The 21,521-nt window shown below is 50.8% G+C and overlaps 1 protein-coding gene across 1 annotated transcript in view; it reads right to left on the bottom strand.

The window, feature by feature from the left end:
• Nucleotides 1-19,143, bottom strand: part of FAM107A (family with sequence similarity 107 member A) — a 64,705-nt gene extending 45,562 nt beyond the window's left edge. Inside the window, exon 1 of the mRNA XM_054480742.1 lies at nt 16,332-19,143. Coding sequence (XP_054336717.1) covers nt 16,332-16,355 — 24 coding nt within the window. The 5' untranslated portion in view covers nt 16,356-19,143. The remainder of the gene's footprint in view (nt 1-16,331) is intronic.
• Nucleotides 19,144-21,521: the final 2,378 nt, after the last annotated feature.

Genomic DNA, 21,521 nt, shown 5'->3' with positions numbered 1-21,521 from the left:
GAAAGTCACTTTTTGGGTTCCCGACATGGATAAGGGACCAAAGCTGGGGCCCAGAATCCCCCCACGAGGCCATCTGTGACCTCTTCCTACAGCAGGTCTTGTACACATGGGTTGGCCTAGGCATGGCTTCTTGACCCCTGTATCCTCCCTAGAAGGTCGGGGCAGGAGGCAGCTGTTCTCTCCTGGGGTTATTTCTTGGCTGGTTAATATGTAAAGTGCTTAGAATGGCACTTGGCATGCAGTGTGCAGGAAGTGCACATTACTGACAAGATGGCCAGCACATCATGATCGTTACTAGTTGCAGATAGGCCGCGTGAAGCCATTCCCTTCTGGAGACTGATTTGTAATGGACCTGAGGAGACAGCAGCTGAATCATGTGCAGGATAGAAATGACAACAGCACCAATGACAACCACTTCCATCTACCAGATATAGCACCACAGGCCAGGCATCGTGCTGAGTCATCTCATTACGCGCATACAACCACTAGACTAAATGGGGGTTACTAGTTGCCTTTCATAGATGAGGAAACTGAGGCTCAGAGATGGTAAGTAACTCTCCCAAGACCACACGGCTGGCAAGTGGCATCCCAGGTTTGTCTCATGCCAGACCCCTTACCCCCATCCATGAGGCTGAGCCTGCAGGGAAGACGAAGGCCCTGCCCCTGAGAAGCTCGCTGTCAGTGGTAGAGTCCAAATTTGGAACTTGACCCTGAGTATCCTGGATTTACTGAGGGATAGAGAGAGAAGGCTGTGGGCTCTGCCTTGGTATAGATCTCCACCCTGACACTTCCTAGCTCTGTCACTCCTTTAACTTCTCCACGCCTAAGTTTCTCATCTGAGAAATGGGGATAACAAAAGTGTTGCTGAGAAGATGAAATGAGATAACTGAAGCTGCTTGCATAGGCGGTGTATAGTAAGTGCTCAATAAATCCATCTGTTAAAAGCTTTATCACTGATATTCCCAGAGGAATTCTCGAATTTCCAAGGGCCACCCTCTTCCATCTGAGTGGATGGGCGAAGCAGTGGCTGGTTAACCTCAAGGAAACTCTGGCCACTCTTCTGGCATTTGACTTGGCCACTTCACGCCAGATAATGCTGCCTCTGGTCTGGGCTGCTGCAGACATAAGCCCTGATGTGATTTGGCTGTGTCCTCACCCAAATCTCATCTTGAATTGTAGTTCCCATAATCCACGTGGGAAGGGACCCGGCAGGAGTTGATTGGATCATGGGGGCGGTTACCCCTATGCTGTTCTCATGATAGTGAGTGAGTTCTCACGAGATCTGAGGGTTTCATTATGGACTTTTCTCCCTTTGCTCGGCACTTCTCCTCCATGTCGCCTTGTGAAGAAAGTGCCTTTCTTTCCCTTTGCCTTCTGCCATGACTGTAAGTTTCCTGAGGCTGCCCCAGCCATATGGAACTGTGAGTCAATTAAACCTCGTTTCTTTGTAAATTTCCCAGTCTTGGGTATTTATTCATAGCAGCATGAGAATGAACTAATACAAGCTCCAATGTGCAAGGAGGCCCTGCCCAGGGGCCCCCAACATCAGCTCCATCCCCTTCACTCCCCACTCCCAGTCTAAGATCAGCAGAATCTTGACAACTGGCCCTGTATTCCCAGAGAGGGTGTCATTATGAACAGGTGGGGGTGTCACTGGTGTGTCTTCAGCAGAATCAGCCCAGCCAGTGTGATGTTTGCCCAACCTGGATGGCTCCTCCAATCAGGCAGGTACTGTTGATGTTCTGCAGCATCTATTTATGGGCAGGTCCCTAATGGAAACTCATCCCAGGGAGCCTTGACAACTTGGTTGAGAGCAGCTGGGGAAATGCCGCTTCAGGGATTGCTTCCTGGGTTCTGGGAACCCCTCCCACTGCACTGGGCAGTGACACCTGGGCAAGTGGGTGGCTCAGAGAGAGAAAGAGCTCTGGGACGGCTGCCTGGGTCTGATTCCTGGGTTCCCCATTGACCTGCTGTGTGGCCTTCACAAGGCACCTGACTTCTCTGAGCTGTTTCTCTTCCGTAAAATGGGGATAACAGTAGTGCTGACTTCACGGGGTTGTTGTAGGATGGTGCACGTAAAGTATTTGAATAGAGTTCTGCACATAGTAATTACTAACTAAATGGTAAATTATTTTTTGAAATGAAATTGTTTGTTGCCAAACTGCTCTGGGTGAGAATGAAGACGGGGAGGAGATGAGTCACACACTGCAGATTGTGTGTTTTTTTTTCTTAGCAGTAGGTTCTTAACTCTGGGAAACCAGCTTCCTTAAGGATCTGACAAGGCCATGTTCTCTCTCTCTTTGGAAAGTCTACATGTTCTCACATACACATAGCATTTTGAATCCAACTTCATAGAAACCCACCCATGATCCTAAAAGTAAAATCTATCCCAAAGAAAGAATAAAGGATGTGCACCAAAATATATCTACTAAGATGTGAAGGAATGAAAACAACCTAAATATCCAAAAATCAGGGATCGGTCAAAAAAACTGTGGCATGTTGGTATCAGTGGAATGCTATGCACCCATGAAAAATGTCTTAGGCTGGGTGCAGTGGCTCACGCTTCTAATCCCAGTGCTTTGGGAGGCTGAGGGGGGCAGATCACTTGAGCCCAGGAATTAGAGACGAGCCTAGGCAACATCGCGATAACTCGTCTCTACAAAAAACAGAAAAATTAGCCAGGCCTGGTGGCACATACCTATAGTACTAGCTACTTGGGAGGCTGAGGTGGGAGGATCACTTGAGCCAGGGAGGTCGAGGCTGAAGTGAGCCGTGATCACACCACTGCACTCCAGCCTGGGTGACAGAGAGAGAGAGACCCTGAAAAAAAAAAAAAGGACCCAGGTAACCAGATGGAGGGGTGAAAATCTGCACAGACTCACGCCACAGTGTCACAGTGGTTATACTTGCTGATTTTTCTACAATAATAATGTATTATTTGAGAAATAAAGAAATGAGAAAAGTTTGAAAAATGACAGAGCTAAGTTCACTTTTTAAAATAATAAAAATAAAGTTATTGTGGAAAGTATTGGAAAATAAAGAGAAAAAATCAAATCACCTATCATCACCTCCTCCTTGCCTGTTATCAGTCATCTTTATGCACAGTTTGGAGTCATGTTTATTTTTATTGTACCAGCAGCCATGTGGGTCTCTTCCCTTCTAGGAGGCAACTCTAGTTGACTCTCCAGTCCCACGCTGCGGGAATTGATGGCGTGCAGGGAACAGTTTCTACTGCTGTCCTCCCCATTACCTCCTCCACTGGGGCTTCAGTCACCGCCTCTCTGGAAGGTGATGATGGTCGGCAGCTCCATATCACCAGCCATGACTCTGCCCTGAAATCCAGCCCAAGGGAGCCAACTGCCTGTTTTGTCAGATAACACCGACAAAAATAGCAGCCATTTGTTGAGCTCACACTGTGTCAAGGACTGTGCTCAGTAGATTCTATTACTGATCTATTTTATAGATGAGGAGACTGAGGCTGAGAGATCAAGGAGGTGGCCAAGGTTACAGAGCTAGTGAGATGGGGAGCAGGAGTCAAACTGTGGGTTGTCTGACTTCACTGCCCAGGCTTCTCATGCTGTGCTAGAGCTGACTCCAGTGAGCTGACCTCAGCCCTCCCATGCCAAGATCCTTGGCCTGGTTCCTCTGACTTCATCAACCTCTGGCCCCTGTGTCCTCTCTCTTACAGCACTCACCCCTCGTCCTGCCCTGCCCAGCCCCTGCCTGCTGCTTTGGCCTGACCAACTTGCTCTCAGTGCCCTGAGTGCCAGCAAGGCCTCTCTCCTCTGGCCTTTGTGCAAGCAGATCTTTCTACCTAGAACACTGTTGCCCTCTTCTTTGCCTGGCTTCTTCCTTCAGGACTCTGCTTAGATGGTACCTCCTCCAGGAAGCCTTCCCTGATAGTCCCCTCCCTAGGATTGGGTACCCTAGGGCCATATCTCCCAGGGAGAGGTGAGTCTTGGGGAGGCTCAACCCTCCCAAGTGCTCAGCCTTCCCACAGCTGCCAAGTCCTTGCCCTGGGATGGTGGAGACTGATGGGCAGGAGGCAGAAGGCGGAAGTCCAGCCCTTATGGCCTGTCCAAGGTCTATATGTTACATCTGCCTCAGACAGCCTTCTGGCTCTGGCTCCTGCAGGTGCCACAACTCCCTGCAGCCTGCTGTACCTGGGAAGTGCCAGTGGGCTGGACTGGATCAGCATCAGTCATTAGGGGAAGTCAGTCTCTCTCTAGTGTTCACCTGGCTGAGCCTGGATGGGAGATCCCTGGAAAAACTGCCACTGAAACTTTCCACTGACTCTGGCCTGGCTCTGGCTCCAGAGGAAAGAGAGCCCGTAGCCATTTCAGAGTTGAGCCCATTAGCCATGCTGTCCCAGGCCAGACTCACAGAGAGGAGGTGTCAGTGGGATGTGGCTAAAAAGAATTTCTGTGCCGCCAGGTCCTGGCTGTGGGATTTTGGAGTCCTGCTTAGGGTTTTTTTGTTTTTTGTTTTTTGCATCTATGTCATGAGTGAATTGGCCTGTAATTTACTTTTCTTTCATTGTCCTTGTTTAATTTTGATATCAGTTATTTTATTACTATAAAATGAAGTAGGAAATGTTCCCTCATTTTCTATTATCTAGAAGATTCTGCCTGAAACCAAACTGATGAATTCCTCTAAAGTTTAAAAGAACTCACCTATAAAACTGCTGTTCTGATAGTAACTCATGATTCAATTTTTTTTTTTTTGAGATGCAGTTTTGCTTTTGTCACTCAGGTTGGAGTGTGGTGGCGTGTTCTCGGCTCACTGCAAACTCCGCCACCTGGGTTCAAGCGATTCTCTTGCCTCAGCCTCCCAAGTATCTGGGATTACAGGCGCCTGCAACCATGCCTGGCTAATTTTTGTGTTTTTAGTAGAGACGGGGTTTTGCCATGTTGGCCAGGCTGGTCTTGAACTCCTGACGTCAAGTGATCCACCGACCTTGGCCTCCCAAAGTGCTGGGATTACAGGCATGAGCCACCACACCGGGACGATTCAATTTCTTTAACTGTTAATAACTCACTCTGTTGCCCAAGCTACTGGAGTACAATGGCATGATCTCGGCTCACTGCAACCTCCGCCTCCCGGGTTCAAGCGATTCTACCACCTCAGCCTCCCGAGTAGCTGGGATTACAGGTGCCCACCACCACATCTGGCTAATTTTTGTATTTTTAGTAGAGATGGGGTTTCACTATGTTGGCCAGGCTGGTTTTGAGCTCCTGACCTCAAGTGATCTGCCCACCTCGCCCTCCCAAAGTGCTGAGATTACAGGCGTGAGCCACCACGTCTGGCCAAAGCCAATTTTGTTCAACAGTATTTTCTAGATGTTTCTTAAAGCCAACTACATCATTCTCTATTACCTTTTTAAAGGAACCAACTTTTGGCCATTTTCAATATCATGTATTTTTATTCTTTAATTTTGGTTCTTATTTTAATTTTTTCTTGACTTTTACATTCTTTAGATTGTTTCTGTTGTTCTTTTGCCAACTTCGTAACTTTGACATTTAGCTCAGTAAGTCTCAGTCTTCTTTTCAATGTGCATTTAAAACTATAACCTTCTTCCTAAGGACCATTTTAGCTGCTTCCTCCAAGTTTCAATACATAGTATTTTCATTGTCATTTGAATCTAAAGATTTTCTTGTGCCCTTACAGAGACAACACGCTGATGGGGAAAGCTAGATTTGAGACAGTTAAAGAAATAACCAAAGAAGGTAATTTCAGATGGTGGTAAGCTCTGTGAAGGAACTGTAGGACTTGGGACCAAGATGGGGGGATTTTAGCTGGAGGGAAGATGGAGAAGGCCAGGTGCAGTGGCTTATGCCTGTAATCCCAGCACTTTGGGAGGCTGAGGTGTGTGGATTCGTTGAGCCCAGAAGTTGGAGACCAGCCTGGGCAACATGGTGAAACACTGTCTCTGTAAAAATTACAAAAATTAGCTGGGCATGGTAGTGTGTGCCTGTAATCCCAGCTACTCAGGAGGCTGAGGTAGGAGGATCACTTGAGCTCTAAAGGCAGAGGTTGCAATGAGCCAAGATTTTGCCACTGCACTCCAGCCTGGGTGACACAGCCAGACCTGTCTCAAAAAAAAAAAAAAAAAAAAAAAAAAAAAAAAAAAAAAAAAAAGACTTGTCTCTGAGCTGAAACCAGAAGGAGTCAATCAGGAGGAGACCTAGGGAAAAGTGCACAGGTGGAAGGAACAGTGGAGACAAAAGCTCTGAGGCTTGTCAGAGAAACCTGTGGAGCCCAGTGTGTATGGAGTAGGGAGCCCAGAGCACGATCAGCCAGGGCCTGTGGAGTTCCTTGTAACTGCTCTTGAAGGGTTTTACCGGGTAGAAGAGAGGATCAGATTCAGATTAAAGTAGCCCATTCTGGCTCTGCCATATGGGAATGCACTGCAGCTGGACAGGAGCTACATTGGACTTGAGGCCCCAGGAGAGCAGCTGGCAGAGGATGGATGGGTCTCAGCCAGAGGAATGTAGAACTTCAAGTGCCCGAGAAGAATGTCCACCAAGTACAGAGGTCCAGGGGGCCAGGCGTTACTGTTGTGGGTTGAATTGTATCCCCCAAAAGGAATGTTGAGGTACTAGCTCCTACCTGTGAATGTGACTTTATTTCCAAATGTAGATTTGGAAAGCAGATGTCGTCAAGTTAAGATGAGATCATTAGGGTAGGCCCTCCTTATAAAAGGAGAACACACACACACACACACACACACACACACACCCCCCCCACAACCACGTGATGACAAGGGCAGAACACCACGGATTGCAGGCAACACCAAAAGCTAAGAGAAGGGCATGGAACAGATCCTCTGAGAGCCTTCTGAGGAGCACGCCCCGCCGACACCCTGATTTCAGCTTCTAGCCTCCAGAACTGTGTGAGAATAAACTGTTGTTTTCGGCTCCCCAGTTTCTTTTTTTTTTCTTTCTTTAGTTTTTTTTTTTTTTTTAGACAGTCTTGCTCTGTCACCCAGGCTGGAGTGCAGTGGCACGATTTCGGCTCACTGCAAGCTCCGCCTCCCGAGTTCAAGTGATTCTCCTGCCTCAGCCTCCCGAATAGCTGGGACTACAGGCACACGCCACCACAGCCAGCTAACTTTTTGTATTTTTGTAGAGACGGGGTTTCACTGTGTTAGCCAGGATGGTCTCAATCTCTTGACCTCGTGATCCGCCTGCCTCGGCCTCCCAAAGTGCTGGGATTACAGGCGTGAGCCACCGCGCCTGGCCTCGGCTACCCAGTTTCTGATCATTTGTTATGGCCGCCCCAGGAAACTCCTGTTGTCACTTCACAGTGCCTGCTTGTGATGGCAGAGTCAGCATGGGACCTTCACAGACGCTGGCCGGTTCAGGGCCTGCAGGTCTCAATGGCAGGCCTCTTCCTGAACATGCACCACATCATACACCTCAGAATGACCCCTACCTGTTCCCAGAGCTCAGGTGGGTGGAGAAAAATCCCCGGATGGTCCCTCAAAAGGACAGACACTGCCCCATTTCTGGCTGATCTCCTGCAGGTTCTGGGTGCGATATCATCCCTATGGGACACCTCAGGCCCCGTCCTAAGCTTCCTGAGGAGCGGGATGTCACCCAGACCAAGCCAGGCTCTTCCAGCTTCCCTGTGGCAGCCTCTGTCATCTTAGATTTTAGATGAAAAAGAAAGTTCCAGCTCCTCACCTTTCTCTCCGCCCCAGGCCCTGAGATCTGATCTCTCACTTACACAAAGCCCCTTGTTTATGTTAGTTTGGGAGACACAGTGTTCTGAAAGCTGATCCCTGGGGCCCAGGGAGAGAGCTGCGTTTTTGGGTTTCTGCCTGCGAGAAAAAAGCGGGCTTTTGATATGGCCCCTCTTGCACCACCTCCAAACCCTTTCAAGACAGAAATTAAATTCTCCTGAACTTTAGGCCCCTCTTCAGTGCTACTCCCAGGGGAGTGGAGCCACTACCTACTATTAACTCTGCCTTGCACAAGGTGAAGATTTATTCTGGCTTGAGATGAACAGCTTCAGTCCTGATGCCTGAAAAACAAGATGAACAGCTTCAATCCTGACGCTTGAAAAACAAGTCGATGAGAATGTGGGCTGTGGAGCCAGAAGTATCCAAGTTCAAGTCCCAGCTCTGGCACTTGTTGGCTCTGTGATTTTGAGACGTGAACTCAACCTCTTTGAGTCGAGTGTCTGCTTTGGTGAAATGGGGACATCGATACCTTTGTGGCTGGGTTTGTGGTGAGGATTCCACGGAAGTTCAATTATTAGAAGGCATTCTTATTTATCTTCAGGAAGTGCCCATTTTGCAGATGAGAAGGACTGAGTGAGGCTCAAGGGTGTAGGCCCAGGTTGGCTGTGTTGTGCAAGGTTTCTGTAAGGCCTTGGCTTTTGATGCATGTGGAGGAATCTGAACACTAGCCTGCTTTTGCACAGTGTTATCTTGTCTGAGCCCTTCATGGCTGTGAAATGGGGAAAACTACCCATGCCAGGCTGCTCAGAGAAGCCAGTGATGCTGCTCACATGAGGCCCTGGCTCTGCACCTGGGGTAGAATTGGCCCTCCGAAGAATGACTGTTACTGCCCTCTCTTTTTCTCCCCTGCCTCACTTTACCCCTAAACCAGTGGGCAGCACAGATACCTTCTCTGCTTCGACATGTAGCCTAGAGTGGGAGCCCAGAGAGGGAGGCCATCTTGCCCAGGGTCCCTCATTCAGGGCCTCTGAGGCGAATATTTTATTCTTATTCGTGAACGAGGAAGATTGGATTAGGAGGAGGTGGACTAAGATTAAAGTGGATTTAAAAAGAATTAAAATAATTTCCTTCTCTCTGCTGTCTTGGAAATGAGATTTCCCCCCAAGGCCCGAGGATGGGGGGAAGGTGGCCATCTTGGGCCCCCTGTGACCTCTTCCTCTCTTGAGGTCTTAGAACATCTGGGAGTGAAAAAGGGCCCTGGTGGGCACCTGGAGGGTGGTGTTGGGGCAGGGGTCGAAGTCAGGGGGACAGGTTTGGGGTTTCCTCAATTCTGTTTCTGGGGGATTTTCTCTTTGTGTTTTGCCTCTTGTGTCTTTGTCTCTGTGTCTCTGTCTTTCTTATCTCTATTTGAATAATGAGCAAAAGAAAGAAGAGAGAAAAAAAGAATGTTCTCCTTGATCAAAGAGTCTGAGGCAGAAACATAGTTGTGATTGTTTTTTCCTTGAGACAAGATCTTATTCTGTCACCCAGGATGGAGTGCATGGTGCTATCATGGCTCACCGCAGCCTTGGCCTCCTGGGCTCAAGGAATCCTCCTGCTTCAGCCTCCTGAGTAGCTGGGACTACGGGTGCACCACCATGCCCAGCTAATTAATTTTTCTTTTTTTGTAGTGATGGGTCTCACTACGTTGCCCAGGCTGGTCCTGAATTCCTGGGCTCAAGTGATCCTCCCACCTTGGCCTCCCAAATTGTTGGGATTACAGGCCGTGAGCCACTGTACCAGAACTTTACATAGCTGTTTTATGAGAGGAGAGGATGGCATGGCAGGGTAGGTGCAGGATAGGTGGGAGAAGTTAAGGTGCCACCGAACCAAATCTGTGGCAGTCCCTAACCCCAGAACCAGGAATCTGGGGGCCCCTACGAGGCTGAAGAGGAGCTGGAAAACCAAGAAGTTCTTTCAGTTCCTGGGACATGCCACAGCCTCTCATACCTCCAGGCCTTGGCAGATGCTGTTCCCTGCTGGAAACCTCTCCTCGCCTTCTGACCTGATTAACCCTTCTTCGTCTTTTACCTCTCGGCCTTGTGGGTGCCTCTTCAGTGCCCCAGGTCCTATCTGCTTCCTTCATCATAGTACCCAGCACCTGCTCTGTCACTGGGGATGGCTTATTTCTCTCCCATGGGGCTGTGCACCCCAAGGGTGAGCCTAAGTCCCATTCACTCATCTATCTCCAGTGCCTGGGTCCCTGTGCCCAGTCAACATTTGTTGAATAAATGATGAACAAGCCATGAGGGCTTTTGCATTTGGCCAGGAAATTGTGCGGGTGGAAAGTGTGTGTAAATGTGTGTATGTGTGTGTGGTGGGGAGGCGGAGGCAGGGTGGGGAATGTGAGAATTTGGATCAGAGCCTTAGAGACATTGGAGGGGAAGGAGGGACATGTGGGGGAAACTGAGGGACCCAGTCTACGTCCCTGCCCCCAGCCTGAGGTTCTGCATGGATCCTTCCATGAGATTGGCTTTCAACCCAGGGAAGCTTTTGGGAAATCAGCCTCCCTCTCTCCTGCCCTGCCTTCCTTAATTAATTAATGGAGCACCCTCTATGTCACAATGGTAAGCCAAAAATCCAACGGCCTCACTTCCCTCACGGATAAATCACAGAACTAAACATGAAATCACAGAGTGGTCAGCGTGGAGGAGAGAACAGAGAGCTCTGTGCGTGTGACGGGGTTTACCGTAGTCTGGGGAAGTGGGGAGAGTGATGGTGTCACGGGGTCCCTGAGGAACTTGACCCCCTTCTAATCTCTCTGACCTTCCCAGCCACCCCCGGTAATCCTATGGGCTTGGCAAAACCTGTAGGCCTGGTAACGCACGTGCGGTTCTGAGACAAGCTTGCCCTGCTCTCGCCTGCTTATCTAAGCCCCTCACCCCGTATAGATATTTGAGATCCACTCAGGGAAGGCTTCCTGGAAGAAGTCTCGGCTGAGCTGATATCTTTTTTCCTTTCTTTCTACTTTGATTCCTTCTCCCTCCTAAGCTGGGCTTCCAGCCATAAGACTGGATGGGGAAGGTTTTAGTCTTGGAAGAGGCGGTTCCAGGGCTGTGAGGGATGATGCTGTGGAATGACGGAGCAGCACTCCTCCTGGGCAGACCCAGCCAGCACATGGGCACATGGCTCCACTGGCAGAGGGTGGGCCGGATGTCCCACTAACCCATTCTCTGGTTGCCTTTGTGCAGGGCCCAACCTGTACACCTGTTTTAAGCAGCCCTGGGCATTCAAACCTTGAACCCAGCTTGGGGAAGGCCAAGGACAGATGGAAATAAAAGCCCCATTAGGAGGCCTTGGAGAGCAAGAAAACTGTACCCTTTCCTGCCTCCAAAGGTCACTCTGCCTGTCTTCAAATGCCCTTTTTAGCTGCAGCCAGTCCAGTCCCCACTCCTTCTCTACACCCACCTTCTGCCCCTGGGCTTCCCCAGGGGAGAAATGTCAACTCTAACTTTTTCAGGAGTGTCAGCCCAGGCCATTCTGAAGGTGGGAGTGAAGGAGGTGGCAGCATGGTTCCCAGGGAAGGGGAGGACAGTGTATTTACCAGTTTGCTCAGGCTGGGGAGGAAATCATTCAGGGACTTTCAAATCTAGCGGGTAAATAGATAGAGTAAAAGGGGAGCCTGGAACTAAATGACAAATTTCAGCGCTTGGGAAACCATACTCACAACCCCAGCATACGTGTTTGCGCCTGACCAGAGCCCTCAGGAATGTGGCCTTCCATGCTCAGATGTCCCCTTGGCTGGCACTAAGGACTGGGGCCAGCTTTCTGGGGTTGTGACCTGTGCAGCTGCACAGGGCTCTGAGCTCAGAAGGGCCCTGTGCTTGGTTTAATGCTCTGCTATTGCTGTCTTGAGATTCTTAATGATTTTTGAACAAGGGACCCCACATTTTCATTTTGCACTGAGACTTGCTATGGACAAAGTGACAAGCTCATTTTTACCATGGTTGGGGGGGGCACTGGGAATCATTTAATGCAAACCTCTCTGTTAGCAGATGGGGACACTGAGACCCAAGGGCAAGAATGCATCCAGGCACTTCAAGCACTTTCTCATTTAGTTCTCACACTGATAATACTAAAGTGGGTACTATTTTTATCCCCATTTTAGGGATGAGGAAAGCAAAGCTTAAACATCACCCAGAGAGTGAGTGCTAGAGGCTCCACTTGGCCCCAGGCCTCTTCTCCCTGAGTCTGGATGCTTTCCAAACATCTGCATAACGGGGGTTGCAGGGTGGTGGGGAGAACTTGAGCTCAGGATGCAATGTGCCTGGCCTGCCCAAGAAAGTGCTGCCTGGCTAGGCACAGCTCAGTGCAACACTAGCCCTGCCACTTCCTTACTGGTGACCTCCGAGCCTCAGTGTCTTGACCTGTGAAATGGGCGTGAGAATGTTAGCCCTTTCATGGGGCATTTGTGAGAATTATATGCCTAGTTCAGTGTCAGGTGGGGGAGAGGTCTTGGGAATTGTACTGAGGCGCAGGCAAGTAATGACTGGAACTGGCATGAAGGGCAGAGCAGCTTTGAGTGGTGCCCATACATGAAGTGGGTACAGCAGCCTCTACTTTGCTGGGCTGTGGATGTGCTGGAGGGACAGCATGAAAAAGCATTTGGGGCTGGGCTCACGCCTGTAGTCCCAGCACTTTGGGAGGCCGCAGTGGGTGGATCACTTGAGGTCAGGTGTTTGAGACCAGCCTGGCCAACATGACAAAACCCCATCTCTACTAAAAATACAAAAAAATTAGCTGGGCATGGTGATGCACACCTGTAATCTCAGTTACTTGGGAGACTGAGGCAGGAGAATCACTTTAATCTGGGAGGTGGGGGCTGTAGTGAGCTGAGATTGTGCCACTGCACTCCGACCTGGGTGACAGGGCGAGACTCTGTACCCCCTCCACCCCCCCAAAAGAAAGCATTTAGCATAGTGGCTGCTGGTGGGGTTGGAGCTTGACAATTGACATTCCTCTTCTTCGTTTCCCGTCATCTTCCCTCACACCTTGGGATGGAATATCTGTCAGTGCAATTGGAATTCAATTCACATGCCGTCAGAGACTTACAAGAGCAGGTGGGGCAAGCCCTGGGGCTGGAATGCAGAGAAGTGTTGGCAGTGGATAGAAATCAGGAGGGCAATACAGGCAGGCAAATGGAGTGAGTAAAGGTGGAGAGGCTGGAATGATCCCAGAGACCAGGGCCCAGTGAGGAGGCTGCTGGGCAGGAGGGGAGCTCTGCCTTTGTTCGGGGGGATATTTTTTCCTCACCCCCATGAGCTCCTGACACATTTCTCCTCTTGTCCTTGAGCCCCCCACTGTGGGCCCAGGAGTCCTTTGGGAACCCAGCTGTGGAGTCCCAATAGCACCTAGGAGTGAGGTGCCAGGCCCCTTTCTCCTCAGAGAAGCCGTCTGAGGCGGTGGGCAGAGTCAGGGTGATGGGATGGCACGCTGTGAGGGCCTCCTGATGAGGTCCTCACACGTCACTGAGCTGGGCCAATGAGCTGGAATCCTCTGCTGGGCTGGGACATTTTCCGTTTAGCAGCCCCTTTAAGGGTGGAATTACGGTCGCAGCCTGGGGAGCTGGACTTGTGCAGGGGCAGCCTCTGGAAGCTTGTGGTTGTGTCCTCTATCCTGGGTGAGGGCACTGGCCACCGCTGATTGGGGTGGAGGACGGCGTGTCCACACTCTGTTGGTGTCTATGAACTGGCTGGTATCTGAGGCCCATGGAGGGTGCTTTTCTTGAACCTATTGCTGCCCCAGGACCTGTGGCCTTGCTGTGTAATGCAAGGGCTTAAAACGTGGCTCCCATCCAGACATCTGGGTTGAACTCACCTCTCTAGTATCAATGCATGCCCAACGGGTCAAATGTTGAAGTTTCTGGAATGTTCCAAACAGTGTTAGAGGGATTGCTTCTGTGTGTTAAAATGCCTTCTTGCAAAAACCCTGATAGAGGGAAGGGTACCCACCTTGGTGCCCTTGATAGGGGCAGATTTTAAAAAATGCCAAGTCCAAGGGAAGGTCAGGCCCTGCCTAAGAAGAACAGAAACAACAATGTCTGTGTTTTGACTCCTGGCCCAATGGTCTATCTGTCACACCCTCGACCCTTTCAGTGTTCTTCCATTCTCTCTGCCCACCCCACAGCTGGAGAGAACACTGTCTCTCCTCCTGGGGGGCCATTACAATGAAATGTCCAGCACCCACCCTCCCTTCCATTGAGTAACAGCCATGCCATTGGGAGACAGATCTGCGGCTCCAAGGGTGGGCTCTGGTTGGCCTTAACCAACCACGTGATCCCTTCCATACCCTGCCAGTGTGGGTTTAGGATTCTAGGCAAAGCCTATGCCCCTGACATTCCCCAGGGGACAAAGGTGACTTCACCTAAAAGCAAAGTCCAGACCTTGCCTAAGAGGAATAGAAGCAACAACATTGTGTTTTGACTCCTGGCCCAGGGGTCATGTGCCCAGTCACCTCTGCTTCAACTGTCACACACACTCCCAACTATTTTTTGCCTGCCTATTAGTCTCTGCAACTGACAGGGAAGGCCTCAAGGGCAGGGGCTGTGTCTCCTCACCCTTGGCTCCACCTCCACATAGGCCCTGGCATAGGGCAGCAGGTGCCTGATCAACAGCCTTCTGTGGGAGGTTGGGGTGGGGCTGAGGAAGATGCTGTGGACAGAGCTGTGGACCAGGAAGGGTGGGATGGGCTGGGTTGTTTGGAGTCAAGCAGAATGGGGTCAAAATCCTACCCAATAAAAATGAGAAATAAAAATAAAACTTTAAACAACCCCCCCGCCCCCGCCGCTCTGGCAAGTGACTGAACGGACCCCCTCTTGGCCAAGGAGACCCCAGAGAAATCTTGAAAACCAGGTTTCTGGCCATGACGGGATGGCAGGTTGCACGTGCCCTGCAGTGCCCCATCCCTTGATAACCTCCTTTATCCTAATTCCCTAAGAGCTACACAGAAACAGGTCTTTTCAAAAGACTCCATGCTAATTTCAACCAACTGCCCCTCCCTTTTGTGGTTTTAACACAAAAACCAACCAGCATTCTTTCTTGATAAGAGACCACTGATCATGGAGCGGTTTTAGCCAGTCTGCAGAGGATGCACAGTGAGGGTTTTCGTGCCCCTGCTTCACCTTTGACATCAGAGGGCTGAAAACTCCACCCTCAGATCACACTAAGGCCAACATTTTTTTGTACCTGGGGCCCATAAGAAGCATGAAGCTCAACTGTGCATGCAGATGTTTCTCCTTTCATAGATATTCGTGACTCCTCCCACAGCTTATTGAATATGTATATTTGGCCATGCTGCTCAGCATAAATTTCCATTCCTTTTGCCTCCTCCTCAAAGTGTCAGTTTCTGGATTCTGGCCAGAGGCCATGCTTCCCAGCCTCTCGGAATGGCCACCCTGCAGGCTGCAACCCTTTATGAGAAATAAGGCTCCTCTTTCCAAATTAACAGCAACAACAGTGTCCTGCTCTTTCCCCCACTAGCTGCATGACCCTGGCTAAGAAATTACTTCTTGAGTTTCTCAACCTTGATGGAACAGGTCATCACTGGTTGTCTGAGGATCAGAGTCCCCTGTTTATCAGGGAGCCTCTGGGCTTGGGGTAGCACACTAAGCACTTCACAGGCATCATCTTGTTGAACTTCCCATGAAGCAGGTACCAGCCCCCTTTTATAAACAAGAAGCTGAGGTCCAGAGGGGTTCAGGTCATCGCCACAGTAGGTGGGTGGTGGAGCTGGGACACGGCAGCCTGTCTATGCCACTGGGATGGCAGTGCCAGGTCGTTGTGGGCAGAGAGCAGTGAGCACGTAGGACAATCCCGAGAGCTGGTGAGTAAATGCAGGCCCCTCTTTGCCCCTAAGAGGCTGATCCAGGAGGTCTGATGGGCCATGAGAAAGTGACTGTTTCACAAGCTTCCTCCTATTCCCCACCCCACGATGCTGATGCAGGGGTCCGCAGAGCACATTTCCAGAAACACTGCTCAGGCAGTGCTGTCTACAAACCCCCAGCTGAGAGCTCAGGCTTAGAAGGTGAGGGATAATAACATGAATAGAATTCTAATAATAATGGAGCAAAGCCTCTACACAGTGCCAGGCAGTGTTCTAAACACTTTCACTCATTTAATTTTCACAACGATTTTCCAAGGTAGTGATTATTATTGGCCCTATTTTACAGGTGAGGAAATAAGGTACAGGAAACTTAAATAACTTGCCCATTGCCCTACAACTGGTAACAGCTGGTTAGCCAACTTTATAATAATAATAATAATTTTAAGATCTTTCCCCTGTATCCACCTGTGTCAGACACTCTCCTGGGGTATGGGGAAGGGGTACCCAGGGAGCTTTTAGGAAGTAGAGATGTGTGTGGTTAAGACCAGGGAGCCAGAGAGATTTGGCTGCCCCCAAGTCTGTTCTGGAGATGGAGAGATAGGACACTGGTTCTTTCCTGAGCCCTTGCCTGCTTTCTAGATGCAAGTCTCGGCTGTGAGTTCCAGGAGGAGGGCTGGTGGGCAGTGCCAGCTGAAGCTCTAGGTTAGGTGGGTCGGGGCTCCCACTTGCTAGGTCCAGTCTCCCTTCCCATGTCCAGGGCCCCAACAGGACACTTAGGGGTTCCTACCTTCTTCCCCTGGGCTGCTCCCATGGCACGAAGTGGGCACCAGGCCTGGGTGGGCTGCAGGGGCCAGGCTGGGGTCCTCCCTGCTGGCGTTGATCTCAGGAGCCAGGACCCAAGGGGCTCCCGGGGCCAGGGCCCCCTGTCCTCTTGCGGCTCATTCTTCTGGGCACAAAGGCGGCTTTCACAGCTGCTTCTAAGCCCGGAGCGCCTCAGACAGGCTTAGGACGATTGATCCTGACAGAGGGGCCAGTGTCCCCAGGCGGCTTCCATGCCCTTCTTGGGTCCCTGCAGCTCCTCACCTCCCAGAACCCTGCCTCTCTCAGGAAGGGAAACTGAGGCAGCTGGGAAACGAGGGAAGATGTGGGGCAGTCCTCTCATCACACACCGGTAGCTCAGGCGCGGCGGGTGACCTCTGGCTGGCCCAGCAGGCAGGACTTGGCCTTCTCGCCTTGCTGGGCACTGCTCAGCAGACAGGGCCAGATAGTGGAGGCCGTGGGCTGGCTGAGGTGCAGAGCTCTGGGACGGCTGCGTGGGGATGTCAGCTTCAGCTGGACAGCCCCATTAATAATAGACCTTTGAAGATGCTTGGGGTCCGGGGCTCTCCCACAGCAGAAACTCTGAGAGCAGACTCCTTCATTCAACTGGGTAGCAGGCTGCCTGGGAGGGCTGGAGGGCGGCTGGTCTGGGCTCAGGCCAAGAAAATATCTGAAGGCCGGATTCCAGGCCTGGGGCCAAGTTCTCAAAGTGCCCCCGGCAGTCACTCTCCTCCTCATTTGCCAGCCCCTTCCTTCTCCGTGATGCCAGCTTGTGGCAGAGGTTAAGGCTAAAGAGACCTTGGGCTTGAACTGTAGCTCTGTCCCTGATAGTTGTGTGGCCTTGGGGGCACGATGTCGTGTGTGTGTGCGTGTGTTTGTGAAGCACTCATATTGCAGAGCTAAATGGGGTAAGGTGTGTGTGTACAGCTGAAGCCATCGTTTTGCGAAAGCATGAATCAGAGCGTGTCGCTCCGTTTTATCTGTCACTTCACCAAAGGTGGGGTAACAGTTGCCCCCACTGCATGGGGCTGTGGGGATGTGCAGAGCATCTGGTGAACAACAATTCCTCAGAGAAGTTAGGTGCTGCTGCTGTCACGCTGCCAAGAACACAAATGATATCCACTGCCCACTGGAAAGTCCCGAATAACCAGTTCACTAAGCACAACACCCTTTCCCAAGAGGTGGGGGGGGGGGGGTGTCGGGGAGACCTTGCCACCCTTTCCTTTCCTCTAGCACGGTGCCTGGCACACAGTAGGTGCCTGCAACACACACACAGATGACTTACGGAATGGCAGCTGGTGGAGGGTCAAGAATTAGGCATTCTAGATCCAGCCTTGCCAACAGAACGAAATCCCCCATGGTCCACAAGATCTGATCGATGATCTTGCTAGGACCTCATTTCCCTCTCCTCCCTCTCCCTGGTAGTTTCTGGGTCACAGCACCCTTCCCCCATTCTCAGGGCCTTTGCACTTGCTATTCTCTCTGCGTGGAATGTTCCCTCCCCCACTTCCCCTCCACTCCCCATATTTTGATCTTTGCATGATTCTATCCTTTTTGTCCTTCAGGCTCCTCAGAGAAGCTTTCTCCGATGCCTTGTGCAAAGCAGTTCCCAGGCTCTCTGTTTATTACTTTGTCGCAGCACTCATCAGCAACTGAAATGATATGACTTCTGTGTTTATTGTCTGTCTCCTCTGCCTGGAATGGCAGTTCCACAAAGGCCAGGGCCTGGTCTGTCCTGCTCCTCAGTTTACCCCGAGTCTAGAGCAATATTAGTGGAAGAATCCATGATGGAGGATTAAATGAAATAGTCTAAGTAGGTCGAGTGCTTAACACAGTCCTGACTCATCGAAAGTGCTCGCTGCATGGCACTGCTTAATACTGTTGTTATTGTTGTTACTGTATTTCCTCCAATACCCATGACCCCTCCAGCCAAGCAAACATGTGGCTTCTTCCTTCTGCCCCTTCCCTTGGGTTCAGCCCCTGCCTTCCTCGGCTGCTCCCCACTCCTTTTCTCCCTGTTCCAGTCGTGGCCTGATTACAGTTTCGAATTTCCTGCAGAAAGGAGAGAGTCCACAAAATTGTAAAGGGAAATGACTAAATTGGCCGTCAGATGGAGCAGTAAAAATGCTGTAAGTCAATGCTGAAGATCAACTCCTTTGGCAGCCATCCCGTAATTATCCACCAGCTTGACTCTTGGTGGGGTGGGAGGAAAGAAAATGAATTTTACGCATTTATTAATTTTTTCCATCTGTTTGGAGCCCTGCTGAAATGTGGCTTAGTGCTGCAGTGAAAGCCTGGTTGACAGAGCCTGTGATTGGGCTCTGAAGTCCAGCCCCTGGCAGGATAACGGCCCAAAATGCAACATTCAGGCCACATGGCATGGGCAGGAGGAATGGGGTTGGAGGCCCCAGAACCCAGCACCATGCCTGGCACAGAGGATGTACTTGGAATACGTGAACAGATGATTTATGAAGTGACAGGTGGTGGTGGAGGACCAAGGAGCAGGTGTTCTAGATCCATCTTTGCCCTATCTCACTCTGTGGGCTGGGCACATCCCTTAGACTCTCTTTCTCCATCTAAAACATGAGAGTAAACATCTGTTCCTTCTTGACCCACAACCTTATAGAAGGAAGTAAGGCTTACAAAGTGTGAGGGGGGCTTTGGGTTTTAAAAAGAGGAGTTTTAAATCCCTTGAACCCACTTCCTCTCCATCTCTTCCAAAGCAATGAAGGCAGGTGTTGAGAATGCTAACTCCGAGGTTCTCTGCAATCTTCAAAAGTCTTCAGAGGCATTCAGGAGCAGGGCAGGAGGGGGAGGAGAAAAAGGGGAAGGGAGGAAGAGAGGAGGAGAAGGAGGATGGGAGAAACACTGTTTACCTGAGAGTAGGTTTAGGGCAAACATATCTGTTTCGTGTAATGTTGGAGACAGACTGGAATTCCAGCCCTTATTCTGAGACTCCTTATCTATGTGACTTTGGACAAGTCACTTGACCTATCTGAGCCTCATCTTCCTCCTGTGTAAAACAGGATAACAATGGTTCCCACCCCGTGGACAAGGGGGCTATGAGGATGAAATGAGGTAATTCATGTAAAGCTCTGAGCAGAACGTCTGGAAAACTGCAATTCTCTGTAGAAGTGAGGTGCTGCAATTGTTACACTATCAGCAAGCCCGAAGACAAGTCCAGTGCCCATTGGGAAGTCCCAGATAACGAGTTCATTAGGCGTAACAGCCTTTCCCAAGAGTTGGGTGTGTGGGGAGACCTTGCCGCCCTTCCCCAGCTTGTGCTGCCACCTACTGGTGAGGACCAGAATTACAGCTTCTGGAAAGCTCTCCCCATGACCCCACCCCTCACAGCCCCATCCTCACTCCCGGGATGGGTGGGAGGCACATTGGCAGGGAGTGGGGAGGCAAATCCAAGCCCCCAGTTCTGAGGCCACGATTAGCTTGCAGAGATTCCTGAAGGCTTGTCGACCCCAGTGAGAAAATGTGTCCCAAGTCTTATCCATTTCACTTTCTGATGATCCCTGGAACAGGCGCCTGGTCCGGGCCACCACCCTCTATTCCTGGATGATACGGCAGCCTCCTCACTGGCCTCCCTTCCTCCACTCCTTCCCACAGCAGCAAGGAATTTTCAAAATATGCAGATCTGGTCAGCTTGCCCCCAGCTTAAATCTCCCAGTGTGTCCCCTGACCTGGGACAAAGTCCAAGCCCTCTGCTCAGCTCACAAGTCCCCTCGGGCTCTCACTTCCCACTCAGCCCTGTCACCCATCCTCTGCCCCTTCCAGGCCTTGTTTATGCTGTTCCCTGGCCTGACATGCTCATCCCTCCCTTATTTGCCTGGTGAGCTCCTACACACTCCTGAGGGCTCAGCATGGGTGCTGCTTCCTCCAGGATGCCTTCCTGGATCCCCTAAGGCTGGGGCAGGGGTCCTGCAGTCTTCCCCCTTACCAACCCATGTCGCCTCTGGATTTGTATCCCCTGCTAGACTGAGTGGGAATGGTGCTGAGTTTTCTTCACTGCAGCATCCCCAAGCCTACCGGACTCTTGATGCATATCAGGTTTGCTGAGTGATGAAAATCTTGGCGATAAAGACCCAACTCTCTACAGCTCGAGCTGACCTGGGGGTCCCTATAGTGGCCACAATGTCCTGAAAATGACGTTGAGAGTCTGACAGGTGTTTGCCACTTTTGTGACACCCACCCAAGGGGGGCCTAGTGTGGCTGGCTCAAGAATGCAGTCTCCTTGGTGGGTTATGGGGGTACAACGATGGCTACTTGGGCTTATCTTCTGACTTCTGGGCATCTGAGGATGTGTCCCCTGAGGCCTACACCTTGTCAAGGAGTGGGAGGCTGGAGGGGGGCATGATCCCTAATCTCTGCCTTGTGTTCCCTGGTGTGGAACAGCACGTTGCCTCTTCCATGAGCTCCGCGTGGCAGTGGCAAGTGCAGCTCCCCCACTCTGAGCTCTTTCTCCTTGAGAACTGATCCCTTTTATGACAACAATTCCTGCAGACCTGGAGGTCTTATCTCCCAGCCCAGGCTCGGGCTCAGTCCCATCCAGCTGGCCATGCCCACCGCCTCTCTTAGGATGGTCCCCCAGGATCCCACTTTGGGATAGGGATTGTCATGTAGGTGATTTGTTAAGGACTGGCCCCTGGGGACACTGGTAAGAGAGTGGAGGAGCAGGATGGGAAAGGGGAAGGAGGTAAGCAAAGGGACACTTTCAGGCAAAGTCCCAGCTCCCACCTGATCCCTCTGGGAATCGTGGAGTGTAAATTGCACCTTGTGGTCGTCATGCCCAGAGATAAGGAGCTGGCCTTTCACGTTCCGACACCCGCCAGTCATTAGCTAAGGACCATCCTGGAGTGGTGTACACTCCCCGAGCTTCCTGATCTGTCTTCTTTGCACTTGTGCTCAAAGAATGTATGAGTAGCCCAAGGGCAATTCTCCAAAGAAGAGTTCAGACTGACCATTAGTAACAAAATCTGGGAAAGGGCACCTGGGACTCTTCCCTGCATTCTCTGATTGAGCCAGTTGACATGTTCTCAGTCTTCTTTGAAGTGTTGTGCAGTGCAGTTTCTGGAAAAGTCCATGTGTCTTCTCTTCAACGAGGCAGCTACCCCATGTCTTAAAATAGTGGCCACTGCCAAGAGCCCTC

Source organism: Pongo pygmaeus, chromosome 2, assembly GCF_028885625.2.
Source record: "Pongo pygmaeus isolate AG05252 chromosome 2, NHGRI_mPonPyg2-v2.0_pri, whole genome shotgun sequence".
In the NCBI taxonomy this organism is placed as follows: domain Eukaryota; kingdom Metazoa; phylum Chordata; class Mammalia; order Primates; family Hominidae; genus Pongo; species Pongo pygmaeus.
The sequence above is the reverse complement of the archived record's forward strand: the minus strand, read 5'-3'. Positions and strand labels throughout refer to the sequence as shown.